The sequence below is a fragment of the Schistocerca americana genome, chromosome 4, assembly GCF_021461395.2.
Source record: "Schistocerca americana isolate TAMUIC-IGC-003095 chromosome 4, iqSchAmer2.1, whole genome shotgun sequence".
Classification (NCBI taxonomy): Eukaryota; Metazoa; Arthropoda; class Insecta; order Orthoptera; family Acrididae; genus Schistocerca; species Schistocerca americana.
Window position 1 is genome coordinate 27,050,241 of NC_060122.1, and position 21,112 is coordinate 27,071,352.

At 44.5% G+C, this 21,112-nt stretch overlaps 1 protein-coding gene across 1 annotated transcript in view; it reads left to right on the forward strand.

Annotated features, from left to right (window-relative positions):
* Positions 1–21,112, forward strand: part of LOC124612552 (odorant receptor Or2-like) — a 170,473-nt gene that overhangs the window by 13,927 nt on the left and 135,434 nt on the right. Inside the window, exon 2 of the mRNA XM_047140827.1 lies at positions 7,730–7,951. Within this exon, the coding sequence (XP_046996783.1) occupies positions 7,730–7,951 (222 nt within the window). The remainder of the gene's footprint in view (positions 1–7,729; positions 7,952–21,112) is intronic.

Genomic DNA, 21,112 nt, shown 5'->3' on the forward strand with positions numbered 1-21,112 from the left:
TTCGAGCAGGATTTCATGATTGGTTTTGGTAAAAGTCTTGTACCTAGTTAGCAAGGAGTGTATTACAGTATTACCAAAAGCAACAAATAATTCACTGCTACTGGATGTGGCCTTCAACTTTATAAACTACATAGGCTGACCATAAGTTTTTTTTTTATTTCGATCTCCGTTTTTCATCTTCGTAGGAAGCGGTGGGCAGACCTGTCTTGCAATACATCCATCGTATTTTGCCATTGTATGCGTGAATAAAACGATAAATTTAATGATGCCATCACGGTGGTCAGGCTGTCAACACGACACAACTTACTGCTTATTTGTCATCGCTAGTGACAGACTGTTTTTTCTTTGTGCGGACGACTTAATAAACTCCTGCTGCATGGGAAATTTTTCTACAATTAGTGGCGTTCCACTCACGGTATTTAGGGAGACATATAATAAGAAAAAGATTTTAGGATGTTTTGCAGCTGCCTGCATTCACCATCTGCTGGCTGTATAGTGCTTTACTCATGTGACTTACTACCTGCATAACAAGTGACGGCAGCGCGTGGTCGGTATACAGCTGCTGCTGCTTTTACTGGTCACAAACTGGCCTCTCCGTGCCAGGCGTTGCTATTGATGACTTGTGGGTGGGGGGGAGGCATGCGGCGGTTAACGCTAGCGAGACTGGGCAGCGAATGTTTGATGTGTAGCAATATTTCCCGCGATTACTTGGAGCCAATGAGTGTGGTGATGTGGGCGTGGTGCAACTTCCCCTGCTGAAAGGTTCGACTACGTTGAAAGTACAGATGCGTTATACTTCTCGGAGGGATGGAGTACTTCGTATGCAAGACGTTGCAGGCTGAGGAGGCAACGTGGAGTTAATTGCGTCATGAGAATCGAGAAGAAGTAGCGGCGATTCTACTGCGATCAGGTACGTGCAGGCCGTTTCTTCCCAACAGTCAGTATGCGTGTGTTGTTCTCGTTCATTCCTGTTTGTGAATAGTTAATTGTAGCTACATGTAGGCTTTGGAGATTTGAGTTATCGACAAATGGCATGAAAAGTCTGCAGCTCTCCAACGTTGCACTTTATCATAAAGTGAGAGATGTGCCGTCACCTCTGTGAGTCTTTGACTTCATATGTAGAAATCGTTAATTTTTGCTGCACAGTGGCCATAACTCAGTCTCATTTGGGTGGAGAGGACGTGTGTAAATACATTGGATTATTTCTGCATGTATTCTAGAGTCTTACAGTGACGCAGCGCACTACGATAACAAGATACTATTTCGTGTTAAAAGTCTTTTTATTCTACGTTGCGAGCACAGGCAGATCGAGTCCACCGCCACTGTGCTTGCAGGATTGTATTTGTCGCTAATTTTTTCCCGATGTGCTCAGTATGGTTCACGTGTAGGGGAATGTAGCAGATTTGTCGCACTGTGCCATTCCTGCCACGTTTCAAGGAAACACCACACTAACCTAACCATTGTGATGGACAGAGAAGTATAGGTAGTGCTCCTACTCGGATTTTTTTTTAGTTATTTACGAATTTTCTAGCAATAGTTGACTTCGCGGTGTTGCCGGGAATTCTTGTTAACCAAGATTGACGTCGCCCATAGATAAGCGCTAGTTCTGAAACCAGGTTGGTTCGGCAGCTCGACTCTGACTGGGCCAGAGAGTGTGAGGAGGGAGGGGAGGGCGCTGATCTGCAGTGCAGCCCTCATATTCCCACTGACATGTTGGGGCCTGTTTGCCATGGGTAGAATGTCTCTTCCTGGAGTGCCTGCTTTCATAGCAGTGATTTTGCCACCAGGAGGCAGATCTGTCGCTAAATATTGCAACTTTCTCAGCCAGCGCTACTGCAGCGGTACCACACATGTAAGCATCTGACGTATGGTCTACCCCAACAGGTGTCACGTTGATTGGTTGTACCCTTGCTTAGACTTGTCTGCCTTGAATAACCTCCAGTGGTTGGAAATACAGGTCATCATCTCCCTATGTGATTATTTATATATGTTGTCGTTGATGTGATCTTCAGTCCTGAGACTGGTTTGATGCAGCTCTCCATGCAACTCTGTCCTGTGCAGGCTTCTTCATCTCCCAGTACCTACTGCAACCTACATCCTTCTGAATCTGTTTAGCGTATCCCCCCTACTTCGACCATCATCAGTTATTTTGCTCCCCAAATAGCAAAACTCCTTTACTACTTTAAGTGTCTCATTTCATAATCTAATTCCCTTAGCATCACCCGACTTACTTCGACTACATTCCATTATCCTCGTTTTGCTTTTGTTGATGTTCATCTTATATCCTCCTTTCAAGATACTGTCCATTCCGTTCAACTGCTCTTCCAAGTCCTTTGCTGTCTCTGACAGAATTACAATGTCATCGGCGAACCTCAAAGTTTTTATTTCTTCTCCATGGAGTTTAATACCTACTCCGAATTTTTCTTTTGTTACCTTCACTGCTTGCTCAATATACAGATTGAATAACGTCGAGGATAGGCTACAACCCTGTCTCACTCCCTTTCCAACCACCGCTTCGCTTTCATGTCCCTCGACTCTTAAAACTGCCATCTGGTTTCTGTACAAATTGTAAATAGCCTTTCTCTCCCTGTATTTTACTTCTGCCACCTTCAGAATTTGAAAGAGAGTATTCCAGTCAACATTGTCAAAAGCTTTCTCTAAGTCTACAAATGCTAGAAATGTAGGTTTGCCTTTCCTTAATCTTTCTTCTAAGATAAGTCGTAGGGTCAGTATTGCCTCACGTCTTCCAATATTTCTACGGAATCCAAACTGATCTTCCCCGAGGTCGGCTTCTACCAGTTTTTCCATTCGTCTGTAAAGAATTCGCGTTAGTATTTTGCATCCGCGACTTATTAAACTGATAGTTCGGTAATTTTCACATCTGTCAACACCTGATTTCTTTGGGATTGGAATTATTATATTCTTCTTGAAGTCTGAAGGTATGTCCCCTGTCTCATACATCTTGCTCGCCAGGTGGTAGAGTTTTGTCAGGACTGGCTCTCCCAAGGCCGTCAGTAGTTCTAATGGAATTTTGTCTACTCCCGGGGCCTTGTTTCGACTCATGTCTTTCAGTGCTCTGTCAAACTCTTCACGCAGTATCGTATCTCCCATTTCATCTTCAACTACATCCACTTCCATTTCCATAATATTGTCCTCAAGTACATCACCCTTGTATAGACCCTCTATATACTGCTTCCACCTTTCTGCTTTCCTTTCTTTGCTTAGAACTGGGTTTCCATCTGAGCTCTTGATATTCATACAAGTGGTTCTCTTTTCTCCAAAGGTCTCTTTAATTTTCCTGTAGGCAGTATCTATCTTACCCCTAGTGAGATAAGCCTCTACATCCTTAGATTTGTCCTCTAGCCATCCCTGCTTAGCCATTTTGCACTTCCTGTCGATCTCATTTTTGAGACGTTTGTATTCCTTTTTGCCTGCTTCATTTACTGCATTTTTATACTTTCTCCTTTCATCAATTAAATTCAGTATTTCTTCTGTTACCCAAGGATTTCTACTAGTCCTCGTCTTTTTACCTACTAGGTCCTCTGCTGCCTTCACTACATCATCTTTCAAAGCTACCCATTCTTCTTCTATTGTATTTCTTTCCCCCATTCCTGTCAATTGTTCGCCTATGCTCTCCCTGAAACTCTGTACAACCTCTGGTTTAGTCAGTTTATCTAGGTCCCATCTCCTTAAGTTCCCACCTTTTTGCAGTTTCTTCAGTTTTGATCTACAGTTCATAACTAATAGATTGTGATCAGAGTCAACATCTGCTCCTGGAAATGTCTTACAATTTAAAACTTGGTTCCTAAATCTCTGTCTTACCATTATACAATCCATCTGAAACCTGTCAGTATCTCCAGGCTTCTTCGATGTATACAACCTTCTTTTATGGTTCTTGAACCAAGTGTTCATAACATATCGTTGGTTGGAAATCGGTAAACCTGGGAATTTTGCTGAGACGTCATAAATATACTAAAATAAATATAAATGTCGTGTGACTACTGCCTCCCGTCGCGTAGGCCATTCGCCAGGTGCAAGTCTTTCGAGTTGACGCCACTTCGGCGACTTGCCTGTCGATGGGAATGAAATGATGGTGGTTAGGACAACACTACACCCAGTCCCTGAGCGGAGAAAATCTCCAACCGAACCGGGAATCCAACCCGGGCCCTGAGGATTGACATTCTGTCGCGTTGACCACTCAGCTGCCGGGGGCAGACATAATATACTGTGGCGTCATTTACTAAAATGTAGACTTTCACGGCCGGAAATGTCATGTCCATTGTAATTATCCGGGCTGTTATGCGGTGGTCGGTTGGTGAATTCTTTCTAAGATCCTAACGTTTCGTCCCCGTCTGCGGGAGACATCTTCAAGGGGGTCTGTAGCTGGAGCTACAGACCCCCTTGAAGATGTCTCCCGCAGACGGGGACGAAACGTTAGGATCTTAGAAAGAATTCACCAACCGACCACGGCATAACAGCCCGGATAATTATAATGGACATGTGGCGTCACTGTTTCCAACAACATGTTCGTTTTAATGTCTGAACTATGACACCACGTACAAGACATGTAGGACGGTGACTTATGAAGACTGTGATGTGGTATTTCTTACAAATGCAGTCTTTGTTTGGAAATCGGTAAAACTGCAGTGCTTGTAGAATTTGCTATGATGCCAATATCTCGACCAAGAGGGCAACACGTTAGTTTTGTAACACACATAAATTTTTGTTTACAAAATATGACAGTACACATGTGATGTGTTACGACAGTGAAAGGAAACTGTGACCACTGGAGACAGTGCCACAAGTTCGTCCAAAAACTCGTAACACAACACACACAAATGTCATACTAACAAATATAAATCCACCTGATGATGGAGGTTTGAGCCTTGGAGATAAATAAACAGTGACTGGTAACAATAAACTTGTTGTTTCATTTAATACGAAAAACTATTTAAAATGTGGAAAAATATGTAAAAATTATTGGTGTATATGGGAAAATTATAGTAGTTACGTGTATTCCTGGATGTGGCCTCTTCTGGTTCGTTAAATGACGAAAATGGCGTAATATTAAATTTAATTTGTGATCAAGGGATTCTCACACCATAGAGCACAACTGAAATTACTTAAGATAATTACAATAACATTATTGTGCTATTAACAAATAGCCACCCTATGGTGAGTAGCTCCAGATTGAAGTCATCCACTTACGTGACCCAGTTATAAAATATGAAAAGAGGGAGGGGGTGCTCGAATCTTATTGTTCCAGGGGACAGGGGTAAGCAGGGAGAGAGGAAGAGGTATGATGGGTGTGGCCCTGAACAACTGCCAGTGATTATCCGGAGGGAGGGGGGATGACCTTGATTATAACGAGCACAAGCGTTTAACGTGACAGCAGCAATCATTGTCAGTGGACCCTCAGATGAGATCGTTATCTGTTTTTGAATGCCCTGTGATAACCAGCTGATTACAGCATTATCATACTACCAGACGTGCCGGTTGCTGTCCTCCTTTCCCTAGGCTCGAACCTGCAGTGAATAACTACAACACTTGCTGCAGATACAATTCTGCTAGCGTTACAAGTAATAGGTGTGTGAGTGAGTGGGCGTGAAAACTACAAAGGAACCCCAAATTTGAAGTACACGTGACAGCACAATTCTTCTGGGGAAGACGTCTGAATTGTCTAAATTGCACACAGATTCAACGATAAAATCTGGCTGCATGTGGGTCAAATGAAATGTCATGTCCAGCTCTAGTGCAATGGAGTCTCAGAGATGCTGACCTGGAAGGCCATCGATGTGGGCCGCAGACCAGAATTTATACGCAATCGAAGAACTGACAGACAGCAATCACAGAGTGAGAGACACGGGCACTGGCCGACATATGTGCGTCTGTCTCTGTAGGTTCTGTGACCAAGGAGCGGCTGTCTGTCGTGCAGGAAAGGAACGGGTGGCGACTGCTTCAACAGGCATTTGGTGACTACACTACTGGCCATTAAAATCGCTGCACCACGAATATGACGTGCTACAGGCGTGACATTTAACCGACAGGAAGAAGATGCTGTGATATGCAAATGATTCGCTTTTCAGAGCATTCACACAAGGTTGGCTCCGGTGGCGACACCTACAACGTGCTGACGCGAGGAAAGTTTCCAACCGATTTCTCATACACAAACAGCAGTTGACCGGCGTTGCCTGGTGAAACGTTGTTGTGGTGCCTCGTGTAAGGAGGAGAAATGCGTACCATCAAGTTTCCGACTTTGATAAATGTCGGTTGTAGCCTATTGCGATTGCGGTTTATCGTATCGCGACATTGCCGCTCGCGTTGGTCGAGAACCAATGACTGTTAGCAGAATATGGAATTGGTGGGTTCAGGAGGGTAATACGGAACGCCGTGCTGGATCACAACGACCTCGTGTCACTAGCAATCGAGATGACAGGCATCTTATCCGCATGGCTGTAACGGATCGTGCATCCACGTCTCGATCCCTCAGCCAACAGATGAGGACGTTTGCAAGACAACAACCATCTGCACGAACAGTTCAACGACGTTTGCAGCAGCATAGACTATCAGCTCGGAAACCATGGCTGCGGTTAACCTTGACGCTGCATCACAGACAGGAGCACCTGCGATGGTGTACTCAACGACGAACCTGGTTGCACGGATGGCAAAACGTCATTTTTTCAGATGAATCCAGGTTCTGTTTACAGCATCATGATTGTCGCATCGGTGTTTGGCGACATCGCGGTGAACGCATATTGGAAGCGTGAATTCGTCATGGCGATACCGGCGTATCGCCCGGCGTGATGGTATGCAGTGCCATTGGTTACACGTCTCGGTCACCTCTTTCGCATTGACGGCATTTTGAACAGTGGATGTTACATTTCAGATGTGTTACGACTCGTAGCTCTACCCTTCATTCGATCCCTGCGAAACCCTACATTTCAGCAGGATAATGCACGACCGCATGTTGCAGGTCCTGTACGGGCCTTTCTGGATACAGAAATGTTCGACTGCTACCCTGGCCAGCACATTCTCCAGATCTCTCACCAATTGAAAACGTCAGGTCAATGGTGGCCGAGCAACTGGCTAGTCACAATACGCCAGTCACTACTCCTGATGAACTGTGCTATCGTGTTGAAGCTGCATGGGCAGCTGAACCTGGACACGCCATCCAAGCTCTGTTTGACTCAATGCTCAGGCGTATCAAGGCCGTTATTACGGCCAGAGGTGGTTGTGCTGGGTACTGATTTCTCAGGATCTATGCACCCAAATTACGTGAAAATGTAATCACTTGCCAGTTCTAGCATAATATATTTGTCCAATGAATACCCGTTTAACATCCGCATTTCTTCTTGGTGTAGCAATTTTAATGGCCAGTAGTGTATGTTGAAAACTAGTTCCACTACCCAATTACAGTTATTTGGGCTGCCATAATAAGGCATAACTAGGTTTTTGGTGACCGTCATGTTTGCTAGCTGCCTCACGGTGTCTGTGCTTGACACACTATGCTTACGAAATGACAGGGTTTTAACGTAGTGCTTCATTATGTCTCAAAAACGCCTACGGGAAAGGGATAAAAGACTCGGCTCGAACTGATAACTGAGCATTTGTTTTATCGTTACCAGGCTACACCGACCTCTGTGGAAAGGTCGCAACAACTCGTGCGCTGGCGCAGTGTGGTGGTGTGAGCTGCACCTGCTGAAGGGCGCTTCCTTGCGTGTGTGCGCAGCTGGTGGACCTGCGGCTGCCGTGCGGCGTGCTGCGCGCGGTCGGGCTGTGGCCCACGGGGGGCAGGCGGCTGCTGTACTCGGCCTACACCGCCTGGAGCCTGCTCATGCTGCTGTGCAGCGTGCTGGGGCAGCTGGCAGGCCTGCGCGGCCACTGGTCCAACCTGCCCACCGTCGCCACCTCCGTCTGCCTCGCGCTCACCACCTCCTGCACCATCTTCAAGGTAGGGCGAGGCTGGCGGCTGGCTGGCCCACGGGCCAACAGCGCACTGCTATTGGAGCAAGTGTTATCGAAATTAGCAGACGGGGAATGGCGATTCCAGAGCGTGCGTCACACTGACATTCACCGCTTCTACGAGTCGTTCCGTTTAGCCATTTTATCTGGGTGGACTGGTAGGTTTCTTTTTAAAACACGGTAATACGAGTAGAAACTGACTTGCGTTGGAAGTAAATCCAAACGTAATCTTCTTCACTGTGTACACCTGTCTCATCAGACAACTAATTTCAGCCGAATTCTGCAAAATATTCTGCAGTACATTTCAAGAAAACTTCTTCTCATCAAGGATTTTCAAATTAAAAAATAGAAATAAAAAAGCCGACTCAAATGTTTTAACATCCTTAATTATCTGAATTTCACCCAACAATTAATGCAAAGAACTTATCTTGTTATGTGCCAAACATGTTTTGACATATTTGTTGAATCATCTGTGCATCATCTTTTGTTCAGATCTCAAAAATTTATCTTATTTTATTTATTTATTTATTTACATGTCAAGCTCAGTGGGACCAAACTGAGGAGCAAATCTCCAAGGTCATGGAACGTGTCAATACATGAAATTACAGCATAAAAGTAATAACAGATAAAAATAAATGTTTATGAACCCGAAAAAAGTGAGTCCATAAGTTTAAGTAAACGCAATCAACAATACAACAAGATTCAGCTTAATTTTTCAAGGGACTCCTGGACGGAATAGAATGAGTGACTTATGAGGCAACTCTTCAGTTTGGATTTGAAAGCGCGTGGATTACTGCTAAGATTTTTGAATTCGAGTGGTAGCTTATTGAAAATGGATGCAGCAGTACACTGCGTACCTTTCTGCACAAGAGTTAAGGAAGTCCGATCCAAATGCAGGTTTCATTTCTGCCGAGTATTAACTGAGTGGAAGCTGCTTTTTCTTGGGAACAAGCTAATATTATTAACAAGAAATGATAGTAAGGAATATACACTCCTGGAAATGGAAAAAAGAACACATTGACACCGGTGTGTCAGACGCACCATACTTGCTCCGGACACTGCGAGAGGGCCGGCCGTAGTGGCCGTGCGGTTAAAGGCGCTGCAGTCTGGAACCGCAGGACCGCTACGGTCGCAGGTTCGAATCCTGCCTCGGGCATGGATGTTTGTGATGTCCTTAGGTTAGTTAGGTTTAACTAGTTCTAAGTTCTAGGGGACTAATGACCTCAGCAGTTGAGTCCCATAGTGCTCAGAGCCATTTGAACCAACTGCGAGAGGGCTGTACAAGCAATGATCACACGCACGGCACAGCGGACACACCAGGAACCGCGGTGTTGGCCGTCGAATGGCGCTAGCTGCGCAGCATTTGTGCACCGCCGCCGTCAGTGTCAGCCAGTTTGCCGTGGCATACGGAGCTCCATCGCAGTCTTTAACACTGGTAGCATGCCGCGACAGCGTGGACGTGAACCGTATGTGCAGTTGACGGACTTTGAGCGAGGGCGTATAGTGGGCATGCGGGAGGCCGGGTGGACGTACCGCCGAATTGCTCAACACGTGGGGCGTGAGGTCTCCACAGTACATCGATGTTGTCGCCAGTGGTCGGCGGAAGGTGCACGTGCCCGTCGACCTGGGACCGGACCGCAGCGACGCACGGATGCACGCCAAGACCGTAGGATCCTACGCAGTGCCGTAGGGGACCGCACCGCCACTTCCCAGCAAATTAGGGACACTGTTGCTCCTGGGGTATCGGCGAGGACCATTCGCAACCGTCTCCATGAAGCTGGGCTACGGTCCCGCACACCGTTAGGCCGTCTTCCGCTCACGCCCCAACATCGTGCAGCCCGCCTCCAGTGGTGTCGCGACAGGCGTGAATGGAGGGACGAATGGAGACGTGTCGTCTTCAGCGATAAGAGTCGCTTCTGCCTTGGTGCCAATGATGGTCGTATGCGTGTTTGGCGCCGTGCAGGTGAGCGCCACAATCAGGACTGCATACGACCGAGGCACACAGGGCCAACACCCGGCATCATGGTGTGGGGAGCGATCTCCTACACTGGCCGTACACCACTGGTGATCGTCGAGGGGACACTGAATAGTGCACGGTACATCCAAACCGTCATCGAACCCATCGTTCTACCATTCCTAGACCGGCAAGGGAACTTGCTGTTCCAACAGGACAATGCACGTCCGCATGTATCCCGTGCCACCCAACGTGCTCTAGAAGGTGTAAGTCAACTACCCTGGCCAGCAAGATCTCCGGATCTGTCCCCCATTGAGCATGTTTGGGACCGGATGAAGCGTCGTCTCACTCGGTCTGCACGTCCAGCACGAACGCTGGTCCAACTGAGGCGCCAGGTGGAAATGGCATGGCAAGCCGTTCCACAGGACTACATCCAGCATCTCTACGATCGTCTCCGTGGGATAGTAGCAGCCTGCGAAAGGTGGATATACACTGTACTAGTGCCGACATTGTGCATGCTCTGTTGCCTGTGTCTATGTGCCTGTGGTTCTGTCAGTGTGATCATGTGATGTATCTGACCCCAGGAATGTGTCAATAAAGTTTCCCCTTCCTGGGACAATGAATTCACGGTGTTCTTATTTCAATTTCCAGGAGTGTATATATATAGTATTGAGAGGCCAGTGTCAAAATACCCAGACTCGTAAACAGGGGTCGACAGGAGGTTCGCGAACTCACACCACTCACTGCCCGAACCGCCAGTTTCTGAGCCAAAAATATCCTTTTAGAATGGGAAGAGTTACCCCAAAATATAATACCATACGACATAAGCATATGAAAGTAAGCAAACTAGACTAATATTGCAGAAACCGCACAATATTTCAGCGACACAACTGCCCGTCATCTTCAGGTGCTGCTGCCCGCATCTCGTGGTCGTGCGGTAGCGTTCTCGCTTCCCACGCCCGGGTTCCCGGGTTCGATTCCCGGCGGGGTCAGGGATTTTCTCTGCCTCGTGATGGCTGGGTGTTGTGTGCTGTCCTTAGGTTAGTTAGGTTTAAGTAGTTCTAAGTTCTAGGGGACTGATGACCATAGATGTTAAGTCCCATAGTGCTCAGAGCCAGCCATTCAGGTGCTACTGTCGCGTCGCTGAGAAGCTCGCCAATTTATACGCTGGCTTTCTAGAACAGCGCAGGCGCCAGCGGGGCATAACGTCATCGAAGACCAATCGTAGACAGCGTCGGATACCAGAGCCCTCTGCTGGAGAAACGGGTCGCGGTCTGCGGAAGCGCGCCGCGGCGCGGGAAAATGCGGCCGGGAGCGACGGACCCCGCTCGCGTGCGCGAGCTGTTGGCGCGCTAAGGCTTCCCACCTGCGTTGACTCGGTGCGGCTGCTAATCTGCGGATGACGGTTTCTTAGTGCCGCCAAGGCTGGCTGCCAGGCTTTGCTCAGGTGAATCCCCGTGTCTCTGTTTATTAGGTCACTGCTTATACGTATTTCGACCGTCTCTTTGATGATGGAGTCCCAATATGTGGAAGCATGCGAGAGGATCTCGGTTTCTTCATAATTCATGCCGTGTCCCGTGTCAAGGCAGTGTTCAGCAACCGCAGATTTCTCTGGCTGACCCAACCTCGTGTGACGTTTATGTTCGTCGCATCTGTCTTTGACCGTACGACACGTCTGGCCAATATAAGACTTCCCACATTGGCACGGAATTTTATATATTCCTGGTCTCCTCAGGCCGAGGTTGTCTTTAACAGAGCCCAGCATCGATTGCACTCGTGCTGGAGGCCGGAAAACACATTTAATCCGGTATTTCTTTAAAATTCTGCCGATCTTAAAAGACACGCCACCGACATACGGTAGAAAAACCAACCCCGTGGTGTTTTCTGCTTCTTCAGGCTGTTCTTGAGGTTTGGAGCGTGCTGGTCGAAATGCGTTCCGGATCTGCTTCTCGGAGTACCCGTTCTGGGCAAACACGGAGCGGAGATGGCTAATTTCTGCCGATAAGCTGTCCTGATCTGAGATGGCCCACTCTTGCCAATACCGAAACTGTCTATTGTGCAGTTCCGCTTGTAATAATTCTAGAGCAGCCAACCGGTACCTTTTACTAGTTGTTTGGGTGACACACTGATTTCAGGAATTAACTATTCAAACATTCTGTGTCTTTTAACTTGCAGCGCTTTAATTCGCATATTAAATATGGTGCAGTTTTACCCCCTTCACTGCACAGTCTGCACTTAGGGACTTTTTTCTCTATATTCTTTGTGTGTAGATGTTTTTTAGGTTCCAATAGCCACTCGTGAGTCACACCATGCGTTCAATTAGCCTCATCTTCAAGTCCAGGATTACAGAAATACTCGTGCAACATGGCTTCTCCCTCATTAGATTTCCATGTTTCCGTTTTCGCGGCGTAGTCCAATATTCTGCGTGCTGCCTACTGACCAGCTACGCATTGTCCTTAGTGATGGTTAGGACAAGTTCCAGTACAACAAATGGAGTCGTCGCCCCTGTCCTGGCCAGCCTGTCAGCTGGTCCATTGCCACAGCAGCTTCCTGAGCGACCAGCGATCCACAGTAGGTTTACCCTGTTGCTTTCTCCTAGCCACTCGACGGCTTCGCGGCAGTCTCTTTGCAGGCGCTGGTAGAGATTTCAGAGGGGCTTGGCTCTCCGAAAGAATGCAGATGTCACGATCCTTGTGCTACCTACGCAGATTCCTCTCCACCCACGCTGTGATAGCAGATGTTTCCGTCTGGAGTACAGTGGTCAGCTTTTCTAGAGAGACTGCACTCTGTAGTGTAGCCTGTATCATGTATATCCATGATCCAATGCCTTTATCTGTTTTCGACTCATAGTAAGCCAGACTATATCTTTGCACAGTGCCATTGCTCCACACATGCAGTTGTTACTAAAGATTTCAAAAATGGTTCAAATGGTTCTGAGCACTATGGGACTTAACATCTGTGGTCATCAGTCCCCTAGAACTTAGAACTACTTAAACCTAACTAACCTAAGGACATCACACACATCCATGCCCGAGGCAGGATTCGAACCTGCGGCCGTAGCAGTCACGACTAAAGATTTCCTGTCACTTTCAGTTTCTAACTTGTGGGTCTTTGCTGCTTTCTGCTTTGTAACCCAAAGGTGTAACGGAGCAAGTCCAGCATGATCTCCACTCTGCCAGACGGTGCGCTGTTAGTTCCGCCTGTTATGATTAACCAGGCACCTTTCCAACATCCTTAGCGTCCTTCTTCTGTAGTGGTCAATCCAAGGATTGGTTTGCAACAGCTACAATGGCAGCTTGTCTCCATTCTGTGCGTCTTTCAGCTTTTCTCTTCATTTATATATAGGTGTTACATCCCACATCTTTCACGATTTGATCCATGTACCTCAGTCGTGGTCTTCCTCTTGGTCTTTTTCCCTCGACATATCCCTCTATGATTGTGTTCAGGAGTCCTTTATGTCTTAATAGATGGCCTGTAAACTGCACTCTTCTTTTAACAATGAAACTCCAGAAGCTTCTCTTCTCACCTGCTCTTTCCAGAACCACTTCGTTTGTGATCTTGTCGATCCATTTTATTTTGAGCATGCGTCTATAGCACCACATTTCAAAAGAATTTAGCTTCTGCTGTTCCTCTGTCCCGAGAGTCCATGTTTCACACCCATAGCATACCACACTCCACACATATGATTTCAAAAATCTTTTCCTGGTTTCAAGGCTGATGCTCCTAGATGTTAATATATTTTTCTTCTTGTTAAAAGCAGCCTTTGCTTGAGCTATTCTACTTCTCACTTCTGCCTTGCTCCTTCCATCCCTGGTAATATTACTGCCCAGATAAGTAAATTTATCAACTTGTTCAAGCAGTTCATTGCCTACATGAACTTGGACTTTCACTTGATCTTCTTTGTCGCATGCCATTACTTTTGTTTTTGCTTTATTAATTCTCATATTATATTCTTCACCCATAACTTTACCCATTCTATTCAGTAGGACTACAAGATCTTCTTCACTTTCAGCCAGGACAGCTATATCATCGGCATATCTTATCATATCTATTCGTTGGCCTTGAATTACTACACCTGTCTGTGAATTTTCCCTTACTTTTTTCAGCGCCTCTTCAATGTATACGTGCGCAACCTTGTCGGACACCTTTCCGTATCTGCACCTCTTCTTGCTTTGTCTGTCCACGGATAACTGCTGTCTCATTTTTGTACAGGTTCCATATCATTTTTCTATCTTTATGGTCTATTCCTACTTTTTTGAGTACCTCAAACATCTTATCCCATTTAACATTATCAAAGGCTTTCTCTACATCTACGAAAGCTACGTATGATTTCAGGTTCTTATCTAGTCGATTCTCTATTATTAGTTTTAGAGCAAATATTGCTTCTCTGGTTCCTCTATCTTTCCGGAATCCATACTGGTCTTCGGAGAGTGTAGCTTCGACTTTTTGTTCTATGCGTTTTAAGATAATTGAGGTTAATATTTTAGAGGCGTGAGTAACTAGGCTGAGTGTCCTATAATTTTCACATCTTGTAGCATTTGCCTTCTTTGGAATGGGGATCATAATGTTTTTCTCAAAGTCTGTAGGAATTTTACCCTGCTCGTACATGTTGAAAACAAGATTATACAACTCCTGATTCAGTTTTGCTCCTCCAGATTTCAGAAGTTCGGCTGGGATATTGTCTATACCAGGCGATTTGTTGTTTTTCAATTTTTTCAGAGCTAGTTCAAACTCTACCTTTAATATAGGTTCATCTATGTTGTGTGCATCTACTTCTGTTTCTTCTTCCATGATGTTTTCAGACAGGTCTGGTCTGCTGTACAGTTTTCCTATATATTGTTTCCGTCTTCTTGCAACTGCATCATCATCATCCAACATATTGCCATTTTCATCCATCACAGCCCTACACTTGTTTCTTCTGTCTCCAAAGCAATGTCTCACACATTTATAGCCCTTGTCGATATTTCCCTTGCTCATGTTGTCCTCAACTGAAATACAGAGATCATCAAGGTATTTTTCTCTTGCTTGTTTTGCCTCTCTGTTGATTCTGTTTTTCAGACTCTTGTATTTCTCTTGATCTTCCTTCTTCACAGAAATTTTTAATTTCCTTCTTTCTTCCATCATATTTAGTAGGTCATTAGTGATCCATTCCTTCCTTTTCTCTGTCCTTTCTTTTCCTATTACTTCTTCTGCTGCTTCTAAAATACCAGTTTTTATTTTTTCCCAGCTGCTTTGGATGTCATTGCAGCCCTGTGTATTTGTTTTCTTGTCTGTTTCTAGTTGATAGTGCTTCAGTGTATTTTCGTTTTTCAGGTTTGTCAAATCCCATTTACATGTACTTCTTCTTTTAATGTTCTTGAATTTTAGTTCAGTCGTCATCATAACGAGTATGTTGTCACTTTCCACATCACAGCCTGGATATGATCTGCTGTCATTAACTTGGTTTTTAAATCTTTGCTTCACTAATATGAAGTCAATTTGGTATCTGTTAATGTCACCAGGCATTTTCCAAGTATATCTTTTTCTTGGATGATGATTAAAGAAGGTATTTGTAATGCAAAGTTTATTTCTTTGGTAGAATTCTACAAGTTTATCCCCTCTTTCATTTCTTAATACTAATCCAAAATTCCCTGCCACATCCTCTTCTTCATCTTCCCCAACAACGGCATTCATATCTCCCATGATGACAAGGTTTTCAGCTCCTTTAATTCTGCCAATTACTTCTTCAAGGTGGTCATACATCATGTCGATTTCATCATCCTCGTGCCTCGTAGTTGGCATGTATACTTGGATTATGATTGTGTCTCTTGGTTTAGTTTCCAATCGGACATAAATTATCCTCTCACTATGTTGAACAAATCCTTTTACTCTTAACCCCATCTCTTTATTAAGGATAATTCCCACTCCTGCAATCCCGGGACTGTCTTGTGCTGTTCCAGTGTGTATGATTCTGTAATCCCCTGACCAAAAGTCGCCAGCGTTTGGGCATCTCATTTCTGAGACTCCCAGTACATCAATATCCATTCGTTTCATTTCCATTTTCAAGTTTTCCAGTTTACCACATTTAAGAAGTGAGTTGACGTTCCATGTTGCTATCCTTCTTACATTAATGCTTTTTGATTTTGGTATCTCTTTAGTTGTCCCCGCCCGGAGATCCGAATGGGGGACTATTTTACCTCCGGAGAATTTAACCAAAGAGCTTTCCATCATAAGCTGTTGATACTTGGGATACCCGCCCGGGTCCTTAGCGTACGTCCAGTATATACTCCTCAAGCTTAGTCTTCAGTTTGTACCACAGGCCCTTTGAGTGCACATAAGAGCTCCTTTTGCCTTGGAGCATATATTTCCTATGTGAGGGGTCCAAGATAATTTCCCATCCCAGCTTATCTGAAGATACTTTACTGCCCCCTCTTCTGGTAGAGTTTTGTCAAAGAACTTAAGATTGCAATACTCCTCCTGGATATGGTCCCTCTTCTTGGCACCGACCCCTAGATCCTGTTCCCTGTGCCAGTTTTGAACAATGTTCGATGCGCATTGTGCCATTGCTACAACGGTACTAGCAAATAAAGGGTACCCTTGGCAAAAATGTCATCTAGTATTTATTAAACCTAAACCCACTAGGCAGAACAGGTTATTAGGATTCTGGAAAGGGACAAATAAGTTTGGGGTCAGTTTCACCTTAAAATTGTAATTTATTGTAATCTAATAACACATTTACAACCAAAGCGGTACATAGCCGAACTTTTACAACTACGAGCTTCAAACTCCAAATCTTTCACTGCTGAAGGCCTCCAAACAAGAAATCTTAAAAATCAATGATGTAAATTTCAAGTGACTAAAAGCATGCAGTTACAATTACAAATAAAATAATTAATATATATAACCCCCCCATGAACCATGGACCTTGCCGTTGGTGGGGAGGCTTGCGTGCCTCAGCGATACAGATGGCCGTACCGTAGGTGCAACCACAACGGAGGGTTATCTGATGAGAGGCCAGACAAACATGTGGTTCCTGAAGAGGGGCAGCAGCCTTTTCAGTAGTTGCAGGGGCAACAGTCTGGATGATTGACTGATCCGGCCTTGTAACATTAACCAAAACGGCCTTGCTGTGCTGGTACTGCGACTGGCTAAAAGCAAGGGGAAACTACAGCCATAATTTTTGCCGAGGACATGCAGCTCTACTGTATGATTAAATGATGATGGCGTCCTCTTGGGTAAAATATTTCGGAGGTAAAATAGTCCCCCATTCGGATCTCCGGGCGGGGACTACTCAAGAGGACGTCGTTATCAGGAGAAAGAAAACTGGCGTTCTACGGATCGGAGCGTGGAATGCCAGATCCCTTAATCGGGCAGGTAGGTTAGAAAATTTAAAAAGGGAAATGGATAGGTTAAAGTTAGATATAGTGGGAATTAGTGAAGTTCGGTGGCAGGAGGAACAAGACTTTTGCTCAGGTGATTACAGGGATATAAATACAAAATCAAATAGGGGTACTGCAGGAGTAGGTTTAATAATGAATAAAAAAAATTGGAGTGTGGGTTAGCTACTACAAACAGCATAGTGAACGCATTATTGTGGCCAAATTAGACACAAAGCCCATGCCTACTACAGTAGTACAAGTTTATATGCCAACTAGCTCTGCAGATGATGAAGAAATTTATGAAATGTATGACGAGATAAAAGAAATTATTCAGGTAGTGAAGGGAGACGAAAATTTAATAGTCATGGGTGACTGGAATTCGTCAGTAGGAAAAGGGAGAGAAGGAAACATAGTAGGTGAATATGGATTGGGGGGGAAGAAATGAAAGAGGAAGCCGCCTTGTAGAATTTTGGACAGAGCATAACCTAATCATAGCTAACACTTGGTTCAAGAATCATAAAAGAAGGTTGTATACCTGGAAGAATCCTGGAGATACTAAAAGGTATCAGATAGATTATATAATGGTAAGACAGAGATTTAGGAACCAGGTTTTAAATTGTAAGACATTGACAGGGGCAGATGTGGATTCTGACAACAATCTATTGGTTATGATCTGCAGATTGAAACTGAAGAAACTGCAAAAAGGTGGGAATTTAAGGATATGGGACCTGGATAAACTGAAAGAACGAGAGGTTGTAGAGAGTTTCAGGGAGAGCATAAGGGAACAATTGACAGTAATGGGGGAAAGAAATACAGTAGAAGAAGAATGGGTAGCTTTGGGGGATGAAGTAGTGAAGGCAGCAGAGGATCAAGTAGGTAAAAAGACGAGGGCTAATAGAAATCCTTGGGTAACAGAAGAAATATTGAATTTAATAGATGAAAGGAGAAAATATAAAAATGCAGTAAATGAAGCAGGCAAAAAGGAATACAAACGTCTCAAAAATGAAATCGACAGGAAGTGCAAAATGGCTAGGCAGCGATGGCTAGAGGACAAATGTAAGGATGTAGAGGCTTGTCTCACTAGGGGTAAGATAGATACTGCCTACAGGAAAATTAAAGAGACCTTTGGAGAAAAGAGAACCACTGGTATGAATATCAAGAGCTCAGATGGCAACCCAGTTCTAAGCAAAGAAGGGAAGGCAGAAAGGTGGAAGGAGTGTATAGAGGGTTTATACAAGGGCGAAGTACTTGAGGACAATATTATGGAAATGGAAGAGGATGTAGATGAAGACGAAATGGGAGATAAGATACTGCGTGAAGAGTTTGACAGAGCACTGAAAGACCTGAGTCGAAACAAGGCCCCGGGAGTAGACCACATTCCATTAGAACTACTGATGGCCTTGGGAGAGCCAGTCATGACAAAAGTCTACCACCTGGTGAGCAAGATGTATGAGACAGGCGAAATACCCTCAGACTTCAAGAAGAATATAATAATTCCAATCTCAAAGGAAGCAGGTGTTGACAGATGTGAAAATTACCGAACTATCACTTTAATAAGTCACAGCTGCAAAATACGAACGCGAATTCTATACAGACGAATGGAAAAACTGGTAGAAGCGGACCTCGGGGAAGATCAGTTTGGATTCCGTAGAAATGTTGGAACACGTGAGGCAATACTAACATTACGACTTATCTTAGACGAATGGTTAAGAAAAGGCAAACCTACGTTTCTAGTATTTGTAGACTTAGAGAAAGCTTTTGACAATGTTAACTGGAATACTCTCTTTCAAATTCTGAAGGTGGCAGGGGTAAAATACAGGCAGCGAAAGGCTATTTACAATTTGTACAGAAACCAGATGGCAGTTGTAAGAGTCGAGAGGCATGAAATGGAAGCAGTGGTTGGGAAAGGAGTGAGACAGGGTTGTAGCCTCTCCCTGATGTTATTCAATCTGTATATTGAGCAAGCAGTAAAGGAAACAAAAGAAAAATTCGGAGTAGGCATAAAAATTATGGAGAAGAAGTAAAAACTTTGAGGTTCGCCGATGACATTGTAATTCTGTCAGAGACAGCAAAAGACTTGGAAGAGCAGTTGAACGGAATGGACAGTGTCTTGAAAGGAGGATATAAGATGAACATCAACAAAAGCAAAACGAGGATAATGGAATGTAGTCAAATTAAATCGGGTGATGCTGAGACACTTAAAGTAGTAAAGGAGTTTTGCTATTTAGGGAGTAAAATAACTGATGATGGTCGAAGTAGAGAGGATATAAAATGTAGACTGGCAATGGCAAGGAAATCGTTTCTGAAGAAGAGAAATTTGTTAACATCGAGTATAGATTTAAGTGTCAGGAAGTCGTTTCTGAAAGTATTTATATGGAGTGTAGCCATGTTTGGAAGTGAAACATGGACGATAAATAGTTTGGACAAGAAGAGAATAGAAGCTTTCGAAATGTGGTGCTACAGAAGAATGCTGAAGATAAGGTGGGTAGATCACGTAACTAATGAGGAGGTATTGAATAGGATTGGGGAGAAGAGAAGTTTGTGGCACAACTTGACTAGAAGAAGGGATCGGTTGGTAGGACATGTTTTGAGGCATCAAGGAATCACAAATTTAGCATTGGAGGGCAGCGTGGAGGGTAAAAATCGTAGAGGGAGACCAAGAGATGAATACACTAAGCAGATTCAGAAGGATGTAGGTTGCAGTAGGTACTGGGAGATGAAGAAGCTTGCACAGGATAGAGTAGCACGGCGAGCTGCATCAAACCAGTCTCAGGACTGAAGACCACAACAACAACAACAACAACAACATATATAAGCTAGGCTGAAAGCCTCAAGGCAAGGGTGGATAGACAAACATAAACAAGATGCAATGCAAACGACTGATGGCTCACAAGAACATTTTAAAGATTTTAAAATAAATTACCACAACCTTTCAAATGCAGAAGGCCGCAATGTTTAAGCTTAAAAGGTAATTTTGAGAATAAGGCTCCAAGCCGCAATGTTGAAGTTTGAAAGGTAATTTTAAGAATAAATTTCCAAGGCTGAAGGCCCACAATTTATTTTCCAAAATAAAATAAGTATATAACCGTAAGCCTTAAGTTTTAAGTAGCTGGAATCGGACTAAAAGAAAAGACAACACAACGGCAATAACCTTTCAGTAAATATCCACTTGCCGGAAATCAAACTTACTTACATAAAACACAGTAAAATCATGAATTTTTTTATCATTGCCTATGATAGATTATAAGCAGACAATAAAACACCGGTGAGAAAGACAGTAAAGACACACAGGAAATCCTCCCCAAGAGCGAACCACAGCACTCAGAAACCCCCAGGGGGTCGGTCTGCCCTCGTTCACTTAGGTGAGACAGGTAGTGAGCCCAACTACACTTGATCCGTCGGAACCCAACCAAGGGACAGCCATGGACCGACTGAACAGCGACTTGCTTGCCACCAATCGGTACATGAGAATTCAAACACAAATCTTACGGGCGTAATTATTCCACAATGAAATATGTACATGTATTATGCTGTCAAAACTACACTTCATGTTGGACAGCGACAACAGGTGAGGAAAGGACACTGCCTGAAATTACGCTAGTGGCTAGGGCAGGTAACCGGAACACTAACGGCCACAAGGCAGATAAATGCCGCTGGTGCACTTGAATTGTAGTCAAACCAATATTGTTAATTCCAACGCATGGCGGCTAAATTTCAGCAATAAAAACACTCGGTGTTGCTCACAGGAAAACCTTCCCAACAGCGAACCACCGAAACGAACCACATAACATGAATGGACGTGGCGTGGGTACTTGAAACCGCTACTCAACTTTGACGT